The sequence below is a fragment of the Diabrotica virgifera genome, chromosome 5 (assembly GCF_917563875.1).
Source record: "Diabrotica virgifera virgifera chromosome 5, PGI_DIABVI_V3a".
Lineage (NCBI taxonomy): Eukaryota > Metazoa > Arthropoda > Insecta > Coleoptera > Chrysomelidae > Diabrotica > Diabrotica virgifera.
The window spans coordinates 89,126,540-89,148,344 of NC_065447.1; the positions used below are offsets into that span (position 1 = coordinate 89,126,540).

Here is a 21,805-nt window from a genome sequence, read left to right on the forward strand (position 1 = left end):
TAATATAATATTAATTTATGGATTACCGCCGAAGCACGACATGATCAACCAAAAAAGAAAATGTATTTGGTGATTTTTGTAGTGACTTTCTTGGGTATGAATCTGTCTTTTTAGTTACTCCTTCTGGTTTAAAAACAAAGCATAGAAAATAAAAGACAAAATAATTTGAAATGGAGTAGTAGTCACTTCCTCCTGAAATTCAAAATGACAATTTTGACATCGAGGAGAAATTTTTGACACTGACAGTTCATGTTCATTTAAAAAATATTATAGGTTATATTTTGTTTTCGCACGTGCAAACAACAGAATATTATATTTCTTCAATTATTTAAAAAGTTATAAAATTATGGTAGGACATGGAAGTAAGTTTCTAGTACCGGTTTTAAAAGAAGTTAAATTGAATGATTTTATTATTTTTAGAAAAGAAAAAACCCCTGTCAAAGGAAGAAGTTAAAGAAAAACTTCTAGCAAAGAAGAAAGAAGCAAAACAGTTATTAAAAGAAAAAAGAGCTCGCTTAGTAGTAAAGAACATATCATTTAAAGTAACCCCAGAAAAGTTAAAGAAGCATTTTGAAAAATATGGAGAGGTCAAATCTGTTGAATTACTTAAGAAACCAGATGGAAAACTTACTGGATGTGCCTTTGTACAATTCAGTCTTGTACAAAAGGCTGCCAAAGCTAGGCATTACACAAATGACCAAGAGTTTTTGGGAAGAAAAATCGTAGTTGATTTTGCAAAAGCTAAGAATAAATATCAAAAGGAACAGCAGTTAAAGAAAGTTGAAATAAAAAATGAAGATGGTACTAAAGAAATTATTGAAATAAAAGAAGAAGATGATGATGATGTGTCAGTAAAAAGTGAGAATGTAGACGATCAAGAAATTAAAGATGAGCCTGAAAATAGTGATTCTGATTCAGAAAAATTTGATAATGAAGATGCCAATTCTGATGACAGTGATGACAAAGATGAAGATATAAAGGAAGAGAAACAACTGGACAGCGTAAAGAAGCCATACTTGAGTCATGATGTGGCAGAAGGGAAAACAGTGTTTGTGAAAAATGTACCATTTGATGCTACTAATGATGATTTGAAACAGTGTATGAAGCAGTTTGGCCGTGTTTATTATGCTCTTGTTTGTTTTGATAAACTTACAGAGCATTCCAAAGGAACTGCATTTGTTAAATTTGTTGTAAGTATATCATCATCATTCTCTTTGCCATTATCCTTATGATGTTCTTATGAATTCTTCATATTGTGTGATTAACATCTCAAAGTTGAACATGACAGAACCATATTAACGTATCGATGGTGAAAGTTCCCAACTTCCTATGTCAATTTTTGCCTATTTTGTTTTGTTGCCCTAAATTAAAGAGAAATATGTATTTTTACTATTTACAGCTCGTATGTCGTTATTTGATTAATTGGCATATGCCTTTCAGGCCTGAATTTTTTTTGAGTGAAAATGAAGTTTTCCTTTGAATAAATACGATCTACGGTATCCGAAAAAGGTGTAAAAAATGCAGAAAAAAATTCATTGTTTGAATCTGTCACAAATGACATGTCACATTCGTGCGCTCTGGGCTTATGTTCTATGAATGCAGGATCGTAAGTGTATGAAAAAATTCATTTTTATTAAACGTAAAACACCATTAGGGCCAAATAAAAATTATCTTTATAATTGTTTAATATGCTATTACATACTAACTAAAATAGAACAAACATTTTTTGCTGAAATGTCATGTCTTTCCATTGCCTCTTTGCTGAAGAAGAGCTTGTTGAAGGAACAGGTTCTTCATCCAATACAGATTCTTCATCTAATACAGTTTCTTCAATATCCTTGTCATCGGTGTTATTTTTAAACATTTTAACATCAAAAGCAACATCATTTTTGCCATCTAAATCTTCTATTTCGGACTAGTTACCATCATTTAACACATCTAGAGCCAAATCGTGGGTGAGAGGCACACCTGTAATAATTAGAAAAACTACTTTTATCATTAAAATATAGAAAAATTAATAAAAAGTCAAACCAATAAATATTTAGTATTTTAATTTCCTGCTATTGAAAATTGAATGTGTGATGGCAACTCACTATCGTGATTTTTAAATTTTACGGGACAAGATCTCTACAAACAAACCAATAATTTCTTAAATCTTGTTTATTATCTTGAAGTTGAAACTTTATCTATACCACAACCCCGTTACAATAACATAAACAGTTATAAAAACAAGATATCTTTTACTTACCTTTATCAGTTTTGTCGTCAAAATACACAGCCTTCCTTATAGGGTATTCTATTGCAAACTAAGTGCGAATTCGTTAAATAATTTCAGTTACTCTGATAATACACTATAGACACAACATATTGATATCATCTTTCCTAGTAAAAATATGTTTATTTTGATATTGATACCCACATAAACATGAGCTCATGATCATGTCAGCCAGTCACAAAAGGGTTATATATGTCCATATATGAAATAACAACATAGGAGCTTGTAAGCAGTAAAAATACATATTTATCTTTAATTTAAGGGTAACAAAACAAAATATTCAAAAATTGACATAGGAGGTTGGGAACTTTCACCATCACTATGCTCTCTGATTTTGACATCAATTGGTGCCACCCCTAGACTTCTAATATATTCCTAATTTTATCCATTTTTGTTACTCTACTCATCAATCTAAGCATTCTCATTTCCGCCACAGGCATTTGCTGTTCTTCTTTCTTTTAACTGCCCAACATTCAGTTTCATACATCACAGCCAGTCTTATGGCTGTTTTATAGAATTTTATTTTGAGCTTCATTGGAATTTTTCTGTCACACAACACACCACTAGCTTCCTTCCATTTCCTCCATCCAACCCTAATTCTATTGCATGTATTTGCATCTATTTCTCCATTACGCTGTAGGTAATACTGATCCTACGTATTTAAAACTGTCACTTTTCACATAATTTCACCATCCAAAGATATCATTTTGTCTGTGTCATTCTAATACCTCGTAACCCACAAAAATTGGAAAATGCGTTTTTTGCAGATTTGTATAATGTAGATCTAAACTCACATGTTCAAAAAACCTTGTAAGCCATACTTCATTACTTATATTATTAAATGGGTTTCCTAAAGCTCGTATCCCCATTGTGGAGCGTATGAGTAGCAATATTTTTTCTTGTCTCCTGAACAATCGTGATTTTGGGATTACAAGGTGTTAGAAAGACACAGACGATTTTATTTATAGCAACTCCATTTTTAAACGAACGTTCCAAATTCTCCTTCTTTGTCCTACGAAGTTTTAAACCTTTTTCCCCAAGAGCTTGTTTCCACTGTTCAAGTTTTATTTCTAAGTCGCCCTCACTATTTCCCACCAACACCACATCATAAGCATACATTAAGCACCAGGGAATGATGTTACCCTGTAATTTCGCTGTAATCTGGTCCAACACTAGTGAGAATAAATACGGACTAACCACTGAGCCTTAGTGCAATCCTACTTGCACATGAAATTTATCAGTCTCTCCCACACCTGTCCTAACACTAGTTGTTACCTCATACATATCTCTCACAATCTTTACATATTCACCAGAAACTCCTTTCTTATTTAGTATCCTCCACAGAATCTCTCAAGGAACTCTATCATAAGCTTTCTCAACAGGGTTGGGCTGTTTTAAAACAAGCTTTTAAAAACAATGTTTTAAAACATGTTTAAAAACACTGGAAAAAAACAGTTGTGTTTTAAACACTGTTTTAAAACATTGTTTTAAAACATAGTTTTTTTTCGTTATTGTTTATTTAAATTACATTGTTATAAGACATTTGTGTTTGCTAATTTGAAAAATTGCAAACATAGATTATAGAGTAAGTAGGTGCAATAACAATATTAATGCGAAGTAAAAAGTAAAACTGAAAAAAAGTAACTGACTATACTTTATTTATGTTCAGGTAGCAAGCATACTAGTACTGGTAGACAGTGCTGAGTGCTGTAGTAACATTAACTAAACCAATACTCCTAATAAAGTTGAAAGAAAAAGAAAATTAAGAAATTAAGTAAATAATTATTGAATTACAACAGCATCTATTACACAGTCCTACATCCTGCAACTGATATGTGATACAAAAAATAAAAATAGCAATGAATGTTCCTTAAAAAAATAAAAACTATAAATAATGAGCTTTTACGGTTAATAATGTAACCTTAAACATTTTTATTTAAATGTTGAAATATTGTTACTAGCTTAGCAACTTTGTCACTTCCTAACCTATTCCTCAATTTCGAGTGAACTAGACCATATGAAGAAAATATACTCTCCACTCCAGCGCTGGATGCAACTGCTGAAAATAATTGAGTTTTCAACTGCAACAACTCCGATGAAATAAACTGTTTTTGAGATAGCCACCATCCACCATGTTAAACTTAAATTGTCTACTGTATTTTTTGCAAACAAATATTGTTTATTAAATGGCGGTGCTAAGGCACGAAATGACAGTATTTCGGGCATCACATTTGGGTGAAAATCCGAAATAAATAACAATGCTCTATCAACTTCCACCTCAGTGAGTTTCTGACCTAAGTACTGAGGGTCTAATAAATAAGCTAAATAATGCGCATCTGTTATAGCCATTTGATAACGTGCTTCTGCTTTATGAAGTTCCAACACGTTGCTACAACCGTTAGGTTGAACTTCACTTTCACTTTGGAAATAACCCAGTAAGTCTTTCCAAATGTCTGTTGCATCTGCTATGGTGCAGGTATTTCTCTGGCATTTATCCAAAGCTGTTGCAACAACTTTCAGCTTTGCGTAACACTGTATACATTGCAACTATCCACTAGAAATTAAAATAGAACCGAAGATACCAATATGAAATTATATTATAATAAAGCAGAACTTAAAGCTTCCGACCTATCCTGAAAAACTGAATAGCGAATGTGATTTACATAGCACGTGGTATAAGGAAACGGAACAGTTAAACACTCATTGCATGTGCGCGCAGGTCGCGTCTTCGCGGGAATCCCATCGGTGTGCCAGTTGAGGTTTATGGGAATCCCGGTTAGAAATCCAGTGAAGTACGTAATTATTTTAAAACGTTTTTTTTTTTGTTTTAAAACAGTGTTTTTTTGTTTTAAAACAGTGGTGTTTTTAGATGAAAAAAAAACTGTTTTAAAACAAAAAACATTGTTTTTAAACAAATAAAACATGTTTTTTGTTTTTTTCTTAAAAAACCAATTTTTGTCCAACCCTGTTTCTCAAGATCAGTGAATATCATATGAATGTTTGTTTCTTTATTCCTGTATTTTTCCATCGACTGCCATCGCCCTTTGAGATGACGGAGCTCATTGATCATATTAATACAATATCAGTAAAAGCAGCTAAAATGTTGGGATTTATCATTCTCACAATCCAAGCCTAGCAGTATAAATGTTATATTGTACATTCTTCAGTTGTGTGGTGTCCTAATTTGAAGTACATAAAAAGTTGATTGAGAACATTCAGCATAGATTTGTGATTTATATAGATTTAATTACCTGGGCAGGCACATTATTATCAGGAAATTTTAACTCAGTTGAAGTTGTCTACTTTAGAATCTCGAAGATTAATATATGATGCATGTTTTATATTCAAATGACCTTTTACAGCTGTTAATCTGTGTGTACCTTCCAGGCAACTTAGAAATACAAATACATTCTACACTTTCTTCTTCTTCTTCTTCGTGCTACTAGGATTACTCCTGTCTGTCTGCCTCTTATTCTGTTTCAGTTGTTGTTGACTGTACATTGTCTTTCCACATTTTCGGCGGCCTTCCAATGGGTTTTCTACTATATGGCTTGTTGTTTTTACAGATGTTCGCTAATCTATCTGGTTCCATTCGATTTACATGTTCTTTTCAGTTTTTCTTTCTTGTTTTTATCCACCGGTTAATATTTTGAATTTTGCATCGTTCTCATATACTTTTGTTGCTTTGTCTGTCTCTTAATGATGTGCCCGCTGTTGATCTTAATACTTTCATTTCGATATTGTTGATGTGTTGTTTTGTCTTTCTTGTATCAGTCCTTGTCTCCGCTGCATATGGTAGGATAGGTTACTATGGATATAGATTACTGTTGTCTTGTATACTTTTATTTTGTTTTCCATGGTCAGATATTTGTTTCTCCAGCTTTTGTTGCTTGTGTTGTGGTCCCTGTTCTTATATTCCTGTCACTAGTGATCTCTACTCCTAGGTAATTGAATTTCATTACTTGTTCTACAATTTTGCCTTTTTGCCGTCTATTTCTAACTTGCATCTACGCGGCTCTTTACTTATATACATTTAGGTAGTTTTTTCTACTGATATTCTCATATTAAATTTATTTGCTGTGATATTGATTCTACACTTTCACAATATAAATTACAGTAAAAATGTGCCAATGGACAGAATATTGCACTACCTCAATACGAATCCATGCTTTGACATCTTTAACATATCATATAGCAAACTGAAAGAAACTGTATGTGAAATCAGATAGTAAATTTATTATTTATTATTATTATCTTTAGTTTTGATAGTTATCAAATTAAATATTATTTGTTAAATTATGTATCTACTTGTATGAGTTCTTTTAATTTATGTAATATCTACTCTAATGGAGGTTTGCCGTCAAAATAAATAAATAAAAAACACCCATGGTCTCAGACACACTAGATATCAAACCTAAGATTTATTAGAAGATAATTATTTCCTAAACTGTTGCTGTTAATGTAGCCAAAATGTTCATTAATTTTGTTTTAATTTTGCAGAATGCCGAAGATGCCCAAAAAGCTTTAAGTGCTGGCACTGAGTTAAAATTGTTGGGGAATATATTAGATTGTCATCCAGCATTGGATAAAGGTGATGTTAATAAAAAAGTTACTCAAGAGAAAGAAAGTAAGAATGTGCCAAAAGATTCTAGAAATCTATATCTTGTCAAAGAAGGAGGTAAGTTGTCTAAGTTTTGTAGCACAATAACTTATAATCAATAAATATTATTTAGTATGTATATCAGTCTAAAGCAAAATAATTGAAAGCCATATATCTAATATCATTTTATCAAACGCTATGAATAAGTGACCAAATATTTAAATATCATGTAAGGTTTAAAATCAACAATTTAAGCAAATTTTTGTGATGTTTTTTTTGAAAATATAGTAGAATTATTTTTAAATTAAATAAGTATATTCAGTACAATTCAAAGAATATTAAAAAAATTTTCAAGGAGAAATATTGAAAAATAAGCCAACGGTGGCAAATTTTAAAAGACATCTAAAGAAATGTAATTTGCGAATTTAAAAAAATTTGCACTCATCATTGGATGATGTACAATGAAAAATTCAAAAAAAATTTATTAGCTTATGGGCCGGTTGTTCGAACGCTAATCAACAATGATCATTATCAAATAATTAATTACTGTCAATGTCAATTGTTAAAACATAATTAATTACAATTCTGAGACTATAATCAATTAATATAACAATAATTATTAACATAATTAATAATAAATCTCATAATTGTAATTAATTATGTTTTCAGCAACCCAAACAAAGTTGACATTGACAGTTTTGGTGACAGTAATTAAATATTTAATAATGATCATCATTGATTAGCGTTCGAACAACCGGCCCTATGAGTTTCTTAAGGTAATGCTGTCGAGGTTTTAGCTTTAGGGATTTTTAACTTTTTGGTACCACTCAGAAGTCCAAAACAACAAAATTGTTTGCAAAAAAAGAGTGAAAATCAACACATTTATTACTGAGACCCGTAGATTTTTATATATAAAAATGTGTGCTTTTTAAACATAAATTTAAATGTACAAGGTGATTCATGCAAGCCTACCGTAGTCCATAAGCTTTATTTTTAATGGAACACCCTGTATATTTTTTATATTTTTAAAAGCTGCTTAACAATCTGATTTCATGGTCTTTATGAATAATACATTTAAAATTATAATGTATGGAAACCACTAATGGAATAAAATTGCTTGTGTCATGTGTCATTATTTTAGAAAATTATAAAAACGCTAGGATACGTCAACTTTTAAATTCAACTATGGACTATTTAAACATAAATTTGAATATCCTGGCTGATTCACTCAAGTCTAGCATAGTCCATTATCTTTGATTTTAAGTAAACCCCCTGTATATTTTTGTTTTTAGAAGCTGCTTAACAACCTCATCTCAAAAATGTGTATTATGTAGGGTCTATTATGAATAATGCAAGGTGAAATTTTGAAATGTATAATTTTCGTCAAGATATTAATCACATAAAACTTTGAAATTAATAATTCAGGAATCACACTTTAAATAAGGGTATTATTTTTTAAAATATCTATCAATTTTCTAAACTAAGTATCAATATAGTGGGTTTTGTATTTAATGCTTTTTATTTAAAGACATTTTTAAATAATTTGAAAATTTGCGTATTTAAAATATCAATGAATACCTACTACAGAAAACGATACTGCATGTTATGGACTTCAGAAAACATAGATGATTTATGAACATGCAGTTCCCTCTGCAACCTTTTAATCCCGTCTGTATCTTTTCATCTTTTGTTGTGGAGAAAGGTCCAGCTAATTATTGCAAACACATGTTACTGTGCTTCATCTGGTTAAAAATTTTAAGATTTTTTCACTTGAATGCTATTGTCCTGTTGTCGGAACATGAGCGGAGCGTGAGGGTGCCACATAATACAATTCAGGGGTCTATGTAAAACATTTATTTAAGTTAAAAAATAATTCAATGGGAAAATCCCAATAGTTGGCTGTATACCATAGTTTAAAAAATCAATACAGAAGTAAAAACTTCGAGATGTATTCTGGTATAAAATCGTTTATTTAAAACTATAAAATGTCATCGATTGCAGAACGTTTCCGTTCTAAACAGAACATCTTCAGTGCCTAGAATGAAGTATTTCCACGTTAGTTTAAAGCAAAAGGTTAAAAATGTGACTGTTAAAATGAAAAATGTGGGAATACTTACATCCTGCCGAGTATTTTGAAACTAGCACACTGTAAATAGTGTTAACATCATCATATATGGTTTACATAATGTAATATGTTAAAATGTTATGACTACAAGTCGATGTTAATAGATAAAGTGGAACACATGCTAAAAGGGTGCCATGGTTCCCTGCTCGAAGATGCTAGGTACTTGCCAATTCAATGGGCACAGACCAACTGAGAAATTATGAAGTGGATATACAATTTGACAAGGGTGACATGACATGACAAGATAAAGCCAATTTTTGGTTAAAATTTCATTTGATTTTGGATTTTTTAATAAAATGCGAAGGTTTGTCTGCAAAAATAATTTAAATTATTTGAATAATAAAATCTACTGTAAAGTTTAAATTAGCAACTCTCTATTCCAGAATAACTTATAGATTCATTAAATTTAATGCAGATATATTACATGGTTTAAGTTGTGACGTCATCGGATGTGAAATGACGAGATGAAAGTTGAGTTTTGTTGAAACAAGGAAATACACTACATAATAAAAGATAATTAGCCTTGCGTGGAAAAACAAAGCTAAACAAACCGAAAAAACCAGAATTTAAGAGTATTTTTATGTGATGAAATGTTGGTTGCCTAACAAGGCAAGCAGGCAACAGGTTGAAGGTAAACGGTAGAATATTGCGAGAAAACAGTATATATACAAAAGGTGGGTATTTATTGTGTTAAATTTATTATTATACTATTGTAATGAATAATTATGTCTGTTAAAAGTTGGAAAATAGTTGTTAACAAAATTAAATAACTAAAGATTACTGTTAGTGAGGTAGATATATGTGTGAAGGATATGATTGTATATAGTATTGTGAAATGAATAAAAGTATGTAATAATATAATAAAATTAAACTATGTGACATAAAGTCTAATTCATCTTTATGTAGTTTTGAAAGGACTGAATGAATTGGAAGTAATGTATCTTGATAGTCTACCAACGTAGAATAGTGAATAAAATAATTAGAATGAGAGCTACCAATATAGGTCAAATTGTGGGTTGGTGTCAGTATGTAAAGAAGAATCTAAATTAAATGAGTATATGAAATAGAAAAGTATGAGATTGATTTCTATTGGTGATAGTGGAGTGAACAGACTGAACTAAATGAAATATATTTAAGTGCAGAACTTTATGAACGTATGTGATTGCAACTGAAATCAAACAAATGAAAAATGTGAAAAATTATTTTAAATTGGGATAAATGGATATTGGAAGTTGCCTGATATGAATGGAAATGAAAAGATAGATGAAAAAAGAAGAATAGCGAATGCAATAAAACTTAAATGTTATAGTCTGAAAGAAGTTTGACTGAATGGGTCGTAATGGATGTAGGTGTGCAGTATCCTATTGTTAAGTAAAGTCTAAGAATCTAAAAAGAAAGAAGTGACAGAATGTTACTAAGTAAGGAAAGTGATATATATGACAGACCAGAGTGATTGGATGTATGGTGTTTTTTATTATTGTAAGCGGAGATGAGAGAAAATGAGTAAGTAACATAACAGGCAACAGGATAAGTGAGTGTGAAGAACATTCCAAAGAGACAATAAACCAGACCGATTTAAGGATTAATAATAATAAGAGCCATTTAAATAAATTATGAAAGAAATGGTGAGATGAGATATAGAGGACCTGAAAAAAGAGACAGAGACACAAGGTCAAACCAGAAATGACTAGGAGTGGAGAAAAATATGAAGGATAGGAAAATAAAAGAATCAAAACTGTGTTAGGGATGGGATAGTGGGGGAGGCAGTAATGAGGTTGAAAAGAAATTGCAAGTTGAGATATGTGTTAATGGGTGATTAGTATGGAAAGAGAAGATTGTTAGAAACTAGTGGGGTAGTGGAAAAAGAGGTGGAGGGGGAAAATGGAGAATAGGAGTAAAGGGGAAGGGGGGGTGAGGGGAATAATGAGAGAAAACTAGGGTTGGATTAAGGGAATAGTTGTCGATGGATAGGAGTAAAAGGACGATTTAAAGTTGTTTGACGATTAACGCAATTGGGGCTGGTCCTCATGTCTCTGGAAATCTCAAGGTCCTCGTACAAATCCAGGCGTAGATTGTTTCTGTCTTGGATGTTATGAATTAATTTAACACCATCAGGGATGTTAAGATGATGATTATTAACTTTTAAATGATGGGAAAAGGCTGATGTAGTGTCTCTTTTAGAATGTTCAGCAGATCTGGTTGAGAGTGATCTGTAAGTCCTGCCGATGTAAGAGGCATCACAATCAGAACAAGTCAGTCTATAAACACCACTACGATTCATATAGTGTATTGTATCCTTAGTATTTGTCAAAAAGTGGCCAAGGGTATTTCCAACTTTGAAAGAAATATGTATATTCTCAGAAGAGTTAGATACAATACGTTTAATCTTTTCAGATAGATGTGGGTTATGATATGGTAGTGACCTGTAAATAGCAGAAGAGGAAGATGACTGATGGAAAGCAGAATTTTGAAGCAATTTAGATTCTCTTTTACGGATGAGTTTATCTATTATAGAGGGATCGTAACCATTGTTGACAGCTATTTGTTTTATAATGTTGAGTTCTTTGTTGAATGAATCTGTTGACATAGGTATAGAGAAAAGTCTGTGTATGAAGCTTCTAAAAGCTGCTAGTTTGTGTGATAGAGGGTGATTAGAAGAAAAATGAATTACATGGTCAGTTTGGGTGGGTTTACGAAAGATACCAAAGTTGAATTGGCTATTAAGTCTGGTAATAGATAAATCAAGGAAATTAATGGCCTGAGAAGATTCTAGTTCCATGGTAAATTTGATATTAGGGTGAATTAAGTTAATTTTAAGAAGTAGTTGTTGAGCTGAGTCATGATGTCCAGCAATGAAGACCAAACAGTCATCTACGTAACGAAACCAATGTAAAATTTCTGGATTTTTCATAATGTGATTGGACTCTAAATGATCCATAAAGACATCAGCTAGGAATGGGGATAAGCAACTGCCCATTGCTAAACCATCTGGTTGTTTATAGAATTTGTTGTTAAATTGAAAGAAATCTTGAGATAGACATAATTCAAGGATATCTAGTATCGGTGAAATGACATTGGGCTGAAAAGACTTGTTGACTAAGAGTGATTTTACCAGACTTAAAGTTTCGATTTTGGGCACTGAAGTAAATAGGTTGCTTACATCAAAAGAAAGCATAGTTATGTCTGGATTGAGATTGATGAGTTGAAGTTTATCAACTAATTGGTATGAATTTGATACAGTAAAACGGGGTGTGAAGTTGATTAAATTTTTTAAGGTGTTGAGTATGAATTTTGATAAAATAGAAACTGGAGTGTTAATGAAACTGACGACAGGACGTATAGGAATTCCAACTTTATGTATCTTGGGTAAACCGTACAACCTCGGAATAAGAGGGTTACCAGGAAGTTTGTTGTAAGGGGCCTCATAATTGGATAAAAATTCAGAGTGTTTTTTGATGTTATCTTTCAATTTACTTATGAATCTCTTGGAAGGATCAGTTGGTAAATTAATGAAGTGGTTGTCATCTAGAAAAGATGAAACTTTATTGTTGTAAGTATCACGGTCTAGAATAACCAAACAATTACCTTTATATGCTTTAGAAAAAATTAGGTTGTGATTAGCAATTTTATGTTTAATTGATTTAAGAGTTTTGAGATGAGATTGAGCTTGTTTAAATGATAGATTATCAATAAAAGTAGAGTTATGAGAAGAAGAAGAATTTGAAGATGAAGAAATCTTATTTTTATATTTATTGATGTAACGGTAACAGGAATTTCTAGTTGACGTTCTTTGTGAAAGAGATAATGAAAGGTTTTGGATTACTACATCTGTCTCAATAGATAGACTCTCAAGATCGTGTAAAGATAAATTTTTAGGAACGGAGTATTTGAGACCATAGTTTAATAATTTAATTTCATCTGTTGAAATGTCCAAATGCCCAATGTCATTTCACCGATACTAGATATCCTTGAATTATGTCTATCTCAAGATTTCTTTCAATTTAACAACAAATTCTATAAACAACCAGATGGTTTAGCAATGGGCAGTTGCTTATCCCCATTCCTAGCTGATGTCTTTATGGATCATTTAGAGTCCAATCACATTATGAAAAATCCAGAAATTTTACATTGGTTTCGTTACGTAGATGACTGTTTGGTCTTCATTGCTGGACATCATGACTCAGCTCAACAACTACTTCTTAAAATTAACTTAATTCACCCTAATATCAAATTTACCATGGAACTAGAATCTTCTCAGGCCATTAATTTCCTTGATTTATCTATTACCAGACTTAATAGCCAATTCAACTTTGGTATCTTTCGTAAACCCACCCAAACTGACCATGTAATTCATTTTTCTTCTAATCACCCTCTATCACACAAACTAGCAGCTTTTAGAAGCTTCATACACAGACTTTTCTCTATACCTATGTCAACAGATTCATTCAACAAAGAACTCAACATTATAAAACAAATAGCTGTCAACAATGGTTACGATCCCTCTATAATAGATAAACTCATCCGTAAAAGAGAATCTAAATTGCTTCAAAATTCTGCTTTCCATCAGTCATCTTCCTCTTCTGCTATTTACAGGTCACTACCATATCATAACCCACATCTATCTGAAAAGATTAAACGTATTGTATCTAACTCTTCTGAGAATATACATATTTCTTTCAAAGTTGGAAATACCCTTGGCCACTTTTTGACAAATACTAAGGATACAATACACTATATGAATCGTAGTGGTGTTTATAGACTGACTTGTTCTGATTGTGATGCCTCTTACATCGGCAGGACTTACAGATCACTCTCAACCAGATCTGCTGAACATTCTAAAAGAGACACTACATCAGCCTTTTCCCATCATTTAAAAGTTAATAATCATCATCTTAACATCCCTGATGGTGTTAAATTAATTCATAACATCCAAGACAGAAACAATCTACGCCTGGATTTGTACGAGGACCTTGAGATTTCCAGAGACATGAGGACCAGCCCCAATTGCGTTAATCGTCAAACAACTTTAAATCGTCCTTTTACTCCTATCCATCGACAACTATTCCCTTAATCCAACCCTAGTTTTCTCTCATTATTCCCCTCACCCCCCTTCCCCTTTACTCCTATTCTCCATTTTCCCCTCCACCTCTTTTTCCACTACCCCACTAGTTTCTAACAATCTTCTCTTTCCATACTAATCACCCATTAACACATATCTCAACTTGCAATTTCTTTTCAACCTCATTACTGCCTCCCCCACTATCCCATCCCTAACACAGTTTTGATTCTTTTATTTTCCTATCCTTCATATTTTTCTCCACTCCTAGTCATTTCTGGTTTGACCTTGTGTCTCTGTCTCTTTTTTCAGGTCCTCTATATCTCATCTCACCATTTCTTTCATAATTTATTTAAATGGCTCTTATTATTATTAATCCTTAAATCGGTCTGGTTTATTGTCTCTTTGGAATGTTCTTCACACTCACTTATCCTGTTGCCTGTTATGTTACTTACTCATTTTCTCTCATCTCCGCTTACAATAATAAAAAACACCATACATCCAATCACTCTGGTCTGTCATATATATCACTTTCCTTACTTAGTAACATTCTGTCACTTCTTTCTTTTTAGATTCTTAGACTTTACTTAACAATAGGATACTGCACACCTACATCCATTACGACCCATTCAGTCAAACTTCTTTCAGACTATAACATTTAAGTTTTATTGCATTCGCTATTCTTCTTTTTTCATCTATCTTTTCATTTCCATTCATATCAGGCAACTTCCAATATCCATTTATCCCAATTTAAAATAATTTTTCACATTTTTCATTTGTTTGATTTCAGTTGCAATCACATACGTTCATAAAGTTCTGCACTTAAATATATTTCATTTAGTTCAGTCTGTTCACTCCACTATCACCAATAGAAATCAATCTCATACTTTTCTATTTCATATACTCATTTAATTTAGATTCTTCTTTACATACTGACACCAACCCACAATTTGACCTATATTGGTAGCTCTCATTCTAATTATTTTATTCACTATTCTACGTTGGTAGACTATCAAGATACATTACTTCCAATTCATTCAGTCCTTTCAAAACTACATAAAGATGAATTAGACTTTATGTCACATAGTTTAATTTTATTATATTATTACATACTTTTATTCATTTCACAATACTATATACAATCATATCCTTCACACATATATCTACCTCACTAACAGTAATCTTTAGTTATTTAATTTTGTTAACAACTATTTTCCAACTTTTAACAGACATAATTATTCATTACAATAGTATAATAATAAATTTAACACAATAAATACCCACCTTTTGTATATATACTGTTTTCTCGCAATATTCTACCGTTTACCTTCAACCTGTTGCCTGCTTGCCTTGTTAGGCAACCAACATTTCATCACATAAAAATACTCTTAAATTCTGGTTTTTTCGGTTTGTTTAGCTTTGTTTTTCCACGCAAGGCTAATTATCTTTTATTATGTAGTGTATTTCCTTGTTTCAACAAAACTCAACTTTCATCTCGTCATTTCACATCCGATGACGTCACAACTTAAACCATGTAATATATCTGCATTAAATTTAATGAATCTATAAGTTATTCTGGAATAGAGAGTTGCTAATTTAAACTTTACAGTAGATTTTATTATTCAAATAATTTAAATTATTTTTGCAGACAAACCTTCGCATTTTATTAAAAAATCCAAAATCAAATGAAACTTTAACCAAAAATTGGCTTTATCTTGTCATGTCATGTCACCCTTGTCAAATTGTATATCCACTTCATAATTTCTCAGTTGGTCTGTGCCCATTGAATTGGCAAGTACCTAGCATCTTCGAGCAGGGAACCATGGCACCCTTTTAGCATGTGTTCCACTTTATCTATTAACATCGACTTGTAGTCATAACATTTTAACATATTACATTATGTAAACCATATATGATGATGTTAACACTATTTACAGTGTGCTAGTTTCAAAATACTCGGCAGGATGTAAGTATTCCCACATTTTTCATTTTAACAGTCACATTTTTAACCTTTTGCTTTAAACTAACGTGGAAATACTTCATTCTAGGCACTGAAGATGTTCTGTTTAGAACGAAAACGTTCTGCAATCGATGACATTTTATAGTTTTAAATAAACGATTTTATACCAGAATACATCTCGAAGTTTTTACTTCTGTATTGGTTTTTTAAAAAATAATGTTACGTAACGCTCTATTCGAACCCCCTCCCCCTTCCATGTAACGCGCCGTAACGTTTTACAAGACCTCCTCCCCCCAAGCTGAGTTACGTAATACTTGAACGCCCACTAGATCGGTCAAGTAGTTTTTGAGTTAAAAGTTACAATGTCCACCGCCTTTGAAAAAAAAAAACCGTTTTGAGAAAAACAGGTTAAAAGTTTTGTCAACTTTTATTTTTAATTCCTTTTTGGTCTTTCAAATCGTAAAGTGATCACACCGGAATATGTTTTGAATTGCGGATTAATTAACAAAAGAAAATGGGAACAGTTGTTGAACGCAGAGCGAGCCGAAGGTAGGGATATTGAACATGCTATATCTCTGTTAATTTTTCTCCGATCAATCTGACATTTTCAGAGAGTTTTTTTGAAGTTATGTACTATTATTTAAAATAATAAAAAATAGAACATTTCAAAATTTCCAAATTCTTTATTAAAAAAAAAAAACAGTTAAACTACTCTATGATCCAAAACATATTCTGGTGTGCATCATTTTACGATTTTTGACAGACAAAAAAGCAATTGAAAATAAAGTTGACAAAACCTTAAATGCGTTTTTCTCATAACTGTTTTTTTTTCAAAGGCAGTGTACATTTAACTAAAAAACTACTGGACCGATCCATCTAAAATTTTGCATATATTTTCGTTAGACATTTCGTAAGGTAACGCTATTTTTTGTTTTTATTTATTTTGTTTTATGCTTATTTATTAAACAAATAAATTTCGTCGTTTTGACTTCTGAATGATACCAAAAAGTCAAAAATTGTTAAAACTAAAAAACTCGACAGAGTTACCTCGAGAAGCTCATAAGCTAATAACATGTTTTTGAATTTTTTTAAATGCCTTTAAAAATCTGCCACTGTTATCTTATTTTTCAATATTTTTCCTTAATTTTTTTTGGATAAGCTTTGAATTGTACCTACTGAATATGCATATTTTAAAAATAAAATAATTCTACCATACTTTAAAACAAATTCACAAAAATATGCTTGAAATGTTGGTTTCAACACCCAAGTCCCCACCTTAAGGATACCTATGACCATATTTTGATAGTCAACCCATACAAGTCCACATTCAGGCTATGGGTCCATGTCATTGTTTCATTAGCCATCGTATTGTTAACAATTGTTTCAACTAGGAAAGGTTATCTGTGATTTCCTCAGTCCCCTACTCGGAGGACTGCAGATTCTTCTGTCCTTCCTCAGCTAAGAGGATGATAGACTTATCCATCCCATTGAGAGGATGATTTGGGAGCGTTCAAGTATTACGTAACGCGGTTTTTGAAGATTTTTGACCCTCCATCCACCCAAACCTGCGTTACGCAATATTTAAACGGCCCCTTTAGGATTTTCTAGTGTTATCTACAGTCTGTACAATTAGATACCGTTGCACGTCATCCGCGTCAGAGCACGTGACGTCACATGATACCAGCACGAAATATTTAAGTCGTAGGTGTGTTCCTTTTCTAGCCAAGTACTTACACTGGAATTAAAGCCACTAGACATATTTTATTATATAAAAAAAAATTAATAACTATTTTCAGTTTCGTTGCAAAACGAAAATACAGCCGAACCATATTCTAGTCCAATCAGAGAGTGCAGCAAGCACCTCTACCGGTTTCGAAACTTATTAGTCTCTCATCAGGAGGCACATATGCTGCTCTCCCCGATCCAACCAAAACAAACCCCAGCGTGCAGTCCCTGATTGCAACGAACGAAATGGCATAGTTTTCACTCTAATGGCATACAAAACAACATAATGCTATTCTACATCCCACCAGAATGAAATTATTTTATATATTTATATTTAATAATTGATATTTTATTATATGTATATGTGTTGAACTAATATTTGAAGAGATATTAATGTAAATGTAATGTATTTTCTATTAATGTAAATTTAAAGAAACATATCCTAACTTGTTTCATTTAATTTGTATAAGTGAAATAATATAAAGCGTTTTTATAAAGCAAACTTGTTCGGATTACACTCTAACTGCGATCGAGCAAAGGTGACATTTTGGCATAAATTGGTAACATTTATTTGACAGTTGCGGTATTGACACTTCAGATTTTTTTCTTTACTATAAGTACTTGTTTTATTGTATTTATTGTTTTTATTATTTTAACTTTATTATTACTTTAACGTAAGATTATGAGCTCCTGAATTTCCAAAATTTCACTGATGAAAACAATGAAAATGGTGGAAACAACGGAGAACATGAGTATCAAACGGCCGAATTAGAAATACCCCTACCAAGCAATTACGCATGCCATAAAAACGCTTAAAAACGATAAATCCCCTGGTCTGGACAATATTGATGCCGAGCTAATTAAAACAGTCGGCCATGAGCTCATAAGTAGAATCCATCAATTAATAGAAAAGGCCTGGCAACAAGAAATAATGCCGAAAGAATGGTGTGGTAGTCTTATTGTACCAATACACAAAAAAGGAATCATGCATGAATTACAGAGGAATCTCACTAATCAACACTACATATAAAATACTGGCTTCGATATTATTAAAAAGATTAGTACCATACGCCGAAGAAATAGTTGGTGACTACCAGTGTGGTTTCAGGCCTGGCAGATCGACTATTGATCAAATATTTACAATAAGACAAATGCTTGAAAAGTATTGGGAATATAATCAGGACGTTCATCAGATCTTATAGACTTCAAAGAGGCTTGTGATTCAATTAATCGTGCAACATTATAGAAGGCAATGATCGAGCTCGGCGTACCCAAGAAACTAGCTGCGGTAACACAAATGTGTGTAAGTAACTCCTTTGCACAAGTTAGAATAGGGGGAAAAATATCAAATGCTTTCTGCGTAAATTCTGGACTGAGACAGGGAGATCCGTTGTCCATATTGTTGTTTAACCTGGCCTTAGAATATGTCATGCGAAAAATTTATCCAAAACTCAAACCAGACATAACCGCTCGGGGAGCAAAAATCATACTCGCCTTTGCCGATGACGTAGACGTAGTAGCACAATCAACATTAGAAATTAAGGATATTTTCTCGAGCTTTGAAGAAGCTGCATTAAACATCGGTCTAAGAATAAATGAAGACAAAACAAAATACATGGTCGTCTCAAAACAAGAACGACGGCGAATAAGCCAAAATATTATAAACGATCATAACTTCGAAGTGGTTAAAGAATTTAAATATCTAGGAGCAACAATCACAAATGACAACAAATTAGAGCGAGAAGTTGAAACGCGAATAATGGCAGGAAACAGATCTTTCTTTGTAATGAAACATCTAATGAAGTCAAAACTTCTTTCACGAGGTGCAAAAATACAGATATATAAGACCATAATACGACCAGCAGTCGCGTATGGAAGCGAAACATGGACGCTAACAAAAAGAGAAGTAAATAAATTGCTGGTGTGGGAACGTAAAATCCTTCGAATGATATATGGCCCTTGCAGAGACAGCGTGACAAACGAATGGAGGCGCAGATACAATAATGAGCTAGAGTATTTATTCGGAAAAGAAAATCTAGTCAGATATATAAAGGCTAATAGACTCAGATGGGCAGGGCATGTGATACGCAGTAATGACAATCGCCTTATAAACAATGTGTTTTGGGAAAGGCCAGCTGGAAGAAGGTCTGTAGCGCGGCCTAGAAAAAGGTGGAAAGATGCAGTCAAAGAAGATCTAGAGAAAATGGGAGTGCGACAATGGAAATTCGTGGCACAGGACCGACAAACATGGAAAGCAATAGTAAACGCGGCAAAGACTCACAAAGAGTTGTAGCGACATTGATGATGATGTAAGATTATGACTTAATTCTAGTTTTCTATTTCTAATGCTTTTATTTATTTACATTGAATATTAATTTGTTTTGTTGTATAATCCACTTCGCAATAATTATGTGATATATTTAATTTAAAATTAATTCAAGAATTTTTTGTAATTGACACCATCATAAAGATTCCAGTCAACATTTACAAAAAGAAAATATTTTAAATTGTACTTACATTTTACAAAAATATTAATCTTGTTTTTATTTTTAGTGATCTTGGCAGGCAGCAAAGCAGCCGAAGGAGTGTCAGCGACAGACATGGCAAAACGTTTACAGATAGAACAGTATAAGACTCAGATGTTACGAAACCTCAACATGTTCGTTTCAAAGGAACGGATAGTAGTCCACAACTTACCATCTAGTTGGGATGATAAAAAATTGAAAATATTGTTCCAAAAATACAGTGGACCAGGTGCATTTATTAGAGAAGCTAGGATTATGAGAGATATGAAAAATATAGAGTCTAATGGTTTAGGAAAATCAAAAGAATATGGTTTTGTAACATTTTCAAAACATGAAAACGCCCTTATGGCTTTGAGAAACTTAAATAACAATCCTGAGATTTTTTCCACCAATAAACGTCCTATTATAACTTTCAGTATAGAAAACAAATCGATAATAAAAGCTAGACAGAAAAGGTTAGAGAAATCTAAACAGTACAATCCAGTAAGTAAATCATTCAATCCAGAAGAGAAGGCAAAAGTATTCCATAACGGCGGCAAAATTTCTAGAAAAGACTTAAATAAGAGGCCAAGAATAGAAAATGTACAGACACAAGAAGAGGATATACCCAAATTTGGAGGAGTAGCGACAAAACCTGGAACCAAAGAAAAAATGAGGAGCAGATACAAATTGAATGTGCAAGCTAAGCTTCATCACGAAAATTTGAAAAAGGAAAAGAAGAGAAAGAAAAATGCTAAGAAATCTTTAGCAGAAAAGAAAAAAGAGTTTACCAAACAACCTAAACAGAAAATAAATAAAGTTAGTGAAAAAGACAATTTCTCTAAAATAGTAAGTGAATATAAGAAAAAACTGGTTGGTGTATCTGCTACGAAAAAGTCAAAGTGGTATGACTGATTTGAAGATGTATAATATAAATTGTGTAAATAATAAAATATACATATATAATCACTTCGTTTATTTGATTTATTAATTGATAACTTCCAATGTGAAAATTGTAAATAAACAGGAAACCAGCCAAAAACAATGAAATGGCCACTTTGTGAACTGAAAAAGATATAGGATAATAAACATGATCCAACACCAATAAACGGTGGTACACTGAGAAATATATCAGTGGCTTGGTTCTAAAAGGGCCAATGTCAAAATCTTTACATTTGAGAAAACTGCAGTTAAATTTTCTGCCGAAAATGCTTTTGTTTATAGGTTCAACGTAATACAGGCTGTACTTATCAAAATTTGCGCAGAGGATAATATACAGGGTGTTCGGTAAAGAATGGGCCATAGCTTAACCTTAGATTCCTGAGCTTAAAATAGGTCGATTTAAGCTAACTTACCTTAGTACAAAAGTTGATAATAACCTAAATACAGGGTGTCAAAGTTAAACTTGTATTTTATTTATTTTTGAATATTTCCTGACGGGCATTTGACAACAACACGAAATTTGTAAGTGGTGCTGGTATTGTACAATCTACTAAATTATATTAAACCAACGTTTCTGGCTACTACCAGAGGCGTACGACGGGGAAACATAAATGGTTG

At 32.2% G+C, this 21,805-nt stretch overlaps 1 protein-coding gene and 1 long non-coding RNA gene across 2 annotated transcripts; one reads left to right on the plus strand and one right to left on the minus strand.

The window, feature by feature from the left end:
- Positions 1 to 234: 234 nt before the first annotated feature.
- On the plus strand, positions 235 to 21,214 carry LOC114326858 (RNA-binding protein 28). Its single transcript, XM_028275313.2, has 4 exons — positions 235 to 362; positions 421 to 1,190; positions 6,776 to 6,953; positions 20,295 to 21,214. The coding sequence occupies exons 1-4, from the start codon at positions 347 to 349 to the stop codon at positions 21,158 to 21,160; spliced, it is 1,830 nt and encodes a 609-aa protein (XP_028131114.1). The 5' UTR covers positions 235 to 346; the 3' UTR covers positions 21,161 to 21,214.
- On the minus strand, positions 1,607 to 2,285 carry LOC126885053 (uncharacterized). Its single transcript, XR_007698251.1, has 2 exons — positions 2,249 to 2,285; positions 1,607 to 1,968 (listed from the first exon to the last, which is right to left on the minus strand). It is a non-coding gene; the product is annotated as an uncharacterized LOC126885053 (long non-coding RNA).
- Positions 21,215 to 21,805: the final 591 nt, after the last annotated feature.